Source organism: Triticum aestivum, chromosome 5A (genome assembly GCF_018294505.1).
Source record: "Triticum aestivum cultivar Chinese Spring chromosome 5A, IWGSC CS RefSeq v2.1, whole genome shotgun sequence".
NCBI lineage: Eukaryota > Viridiplantae > Streptophyta > Magnoliopsida > Poales > Poaceae > Triticum > Triticum aestivum.
Window position 1 is genome coordinate 457,541,355 of NC_057806.1, and position 3,116 is coordinate 457,544,470.

Genomic DNA, 3,116 nt, shown 5'->3' on the forward strand with positions numbered 1-3,116 from the left:
CCAAAGGATCCTAAACTCGCTAGCTACGGGCTCCGGCGCAATCGAGAGCCTCCTCTCCTTTTACGTTGCGGGGCGCTTGTCATGCGCATCCACGTCCCTCAGCTGAAAACCCATTCGCCGGCCACGGCGACAAGATCCTCCCCCCATTTATACGCACAGCTCGCTCCATCCTCAGCAGAGATCACACACATACATACACTGATACAAGCATCCATCGCCGATCGCATGAGCGTTGCACAGGCAACTCGACCAGATCGACCGATCCCTCGCGGTTAGCCGGAGCGATGCCTTGCTTGGCGCACGAGTACCACCCCAGGCTCCCGGCCGCTAACCACTGCAAGTCCCTCTCCTGCCTCATCCGGGAGACCTACGCCCACTGCCATGTCCCCTGCCTCAGGACCCCCGGCGCCCGGTGGAGCTCCGACGACGACAGCGACGACGACGACGACATGCTCGACACGAAACAGGTGGCGGCAGAGCATGCTACAGTCATGTTCTTGCTCGATTCACTTGAGGTCATAAGTAACAGCAGAGTAAGATGCCTTGCGTTGATGCTGCAGGTGATACTCAACGAGATGAGGAGGCGGCAGCTGAGGAAGGAGTCGCGGTGCGGCGCGGGCTCGCCGACTCTGTCCAGCGCCTTCGTGTGGTCCTTCACCCCGCTCGTTCTGGAGAAGGTGTCCAGCCCTGAGAAGTTCGTCGTGGTGGAAGGGGGGCAGAAGGGAGAGGCGGAGGCGGGCAGCGACGACGGCGACGCCGAGAGCGAGGCCTTCTTCTCGGTGAAGAGCTTCTTCACGCGCAGCACGAGCCGGGCGGCGACCGTGGCGTCGTTGACGGACATGGGCCCGCCGGCGACGTGGGAGGGCTTCCGGGACTGCGAGGGGTGGCCGTTCGGGCTGTGCCGCCGCCCCGCCGTGCCGCCGCTGCCCAGCACGCCGGCCGACTCCTGGCAATGGCGAAAGCAGAGCAGCGGCCGCAACCTCGCCGTCGCGACGAGCCCGCGCCCTGCATACGGTCACAAGATCACAGCGACTTGAGCGACGCCGCCGTTGACAAGCAAGAACCTTAATGCCCTGGGTTGGATTGGGTACAAATTCTGCGTGCTCTCGGGTATTCAGTTCAAATTTGAGCTGAATACTGGGCGCACACAGAAATCACAGTCACGTTGAGACGGTTTCAGAGTGTTGTAAGTGGTCTCGTTGTCTCTTCTCCTTGGAAGAATCTGCGGTTTATCTCCAAGTGTTCGAGTGATCGTAATCTCCATAACTCACACGCATGTACTTTCAGTGCACTAGTTTCCTTGGTGAATTTGCTTTCCGGCTCCCTCTGCTGTATCTTCTGAAAACGGCTTTCTATCCATGCAGTACGGTGAACTGTAGAGGCACAAACTAAAGCGAAGCAGGAGCGCACTTGCGCGCGCACGGTTGGCTAACTTCACTCGACGACTTGTCAGATGACATGACATGACCAAAAGGGAAAGAGAACGGGATGCCAAAGCGGCGGCATCCGGGGAGGGACCGGCGGGGCACTCCGGCGCTCCACTGCGGTCGACATTGTCGACAATGCTGCGGCCTACGGCCATCGGGCGATGATATCGGAATCCTGATCCGGCGAGACCAAATCCGGGCAAATCGATACGGTGTTGTACTGCGGAGTGTGTCAGAATGCAGAGAGCCGGGTAATGTGTGGGACTGTGCACGAGTCAGAGAGCCGACGGCCACAGCTTGGATCGTGGGGCGAGGACTGAAGATCAAGTAGCTCTGGTCACGGTGAACCTAAGACTGGACCCTACAAGAAAAAAAAAACACTGTCCAGAAGGCCTTACACAACAACATGGATTTCCACTTGCCGATCTCCCCGCCATGAGTGGAGAGTGCGTTGATCTAGTTTGCTTTGGCGTTTTTGTCGAGCTCTAAGGTGTTCGGTTCGGTTGGGACGCGGCCTGTGTACTCTGTATCTGTCTTCTTCGCCATTGTTTGGCTTGAGTTTGGGCAAGACGAGTTGTGTGTCGTTGTTGCCTTGGTGGATGTGGTGTTAACCTTTTGGTGTAGCACTTTGCCGAAAGGCGTTGTGTCGACCATCTTGGCTACTTCTTCTATGAATATATGATACGCATGCTTGTTTGTATTCTAGAGAAAAAAAACTACTATGGATTTTCATAATAGACATTACTAGCAACCTCACGGTCAACCACATAACAGAGTTCATCAACCTTTAGGCATAATTGTCGCAGGTTCAACTCAATCACGAGGAGACTGATTCAATATCCTGGCTGCGGCATATAACACACAGTTTCTTGGCCTTGTTGACACGGATATGCCTTTGTTCGCCTGGAAAAATTAGGCTCTCTCAAATGCAAACTAAAAGTGTTTCGCGCGCTTCACTGCGTTGGTTGTAGCCAGGGTGATCCTGTTGGGCATACTTCACTAAAACTTCTCATTTGTTGAACCATACATGGTGCAAAGTGCAACATATAACATAGTTGAACAGAAGAAAGCAAGGTGTGGGCATAAAGTACAAGCTATCCCAAAAGAGATCATAAGGAATGCAGAACTAACATTAATTTTGTCCAAAAAATACTATTGTAGAAAGTTTCTTGCATTACAATAGGGATAAATAGGTGAATTTTCCAATTAATCGGCCCATAAATCAGGTACTCGGCCGCTAAATCAATTAATCAGCTATCCGGTGACCCGCCTAATAGCGATTAACTGACCAAGATACCGATTAACTGGCTGATATTTAGAACAATGCGAAACACTATCCTTTTTTTGGCAAAAAAGTGCTTGCTTAATTGATGGTTATAACCAATGCATGATCAATCACCATAACATGACCTGCCACTTTTGTCCAAGATATTGTTTCTGTTTGCAGACATTTGAACAATACTAATGATTAGAGGGACTGTGATATCCCAGCTCACCAGGGTTCAAATCCTATTGCTCGCATTTATTCCTGGATTTATTTCAGGATTTCCGGCGATGCGCATTCAATGGGAGGAGACGTTCTCATCGATGATGAGGTGCCTACAGTGACTTCATAAATTTCAAGATGATATGCCGGCTCAGTCTTTCGGAGGTGCTCATAAGGGTACGGTATGCGTGTGTCCGTTCATA

General features: G+C 52.2%; 1 protein-coding gene across 1 annotated transcript; it reads left to right on the forward strand.

Annotated features, from left to right (window-relative positions):
* LOC123103988 (uncharacterized) lies at positions 1-1,886 on the forward strand. The gene is made up of 2 exons (XM_044525694.1): positions 1-467; positions 561-1,886. The coding sequence occupies exons 1-2, from the start codon at positions 285-287 to the stop codon at positions 1,035-1,037; spliced, it is 660 nt and encodes a 219-aa protein (XP_044381629.1). The 5' UTR covers positions 1-284; the 3' UTR covers positions 1,038-1,886.
* Positions 1,887-3,116: the final 1,230 nt, after the last annotated feature.

Bases quoted from the DNA above. Each gene is read 5' to 3' on its own strand.
- LOC123103988 (XM_044525694.1), top strand. From the start codon at position 285: ATGCCTTGCTTGGCGCACGAGTACCACCCCAGGCTCCCGGCCGCTAAC. The intron at 468-560 runs GTGGCGGCAGAG...TTGATGCTGCAG, and splicing joins ACATGCTCGACACGAAACAG to GTGATACTCAACGAGATGAG.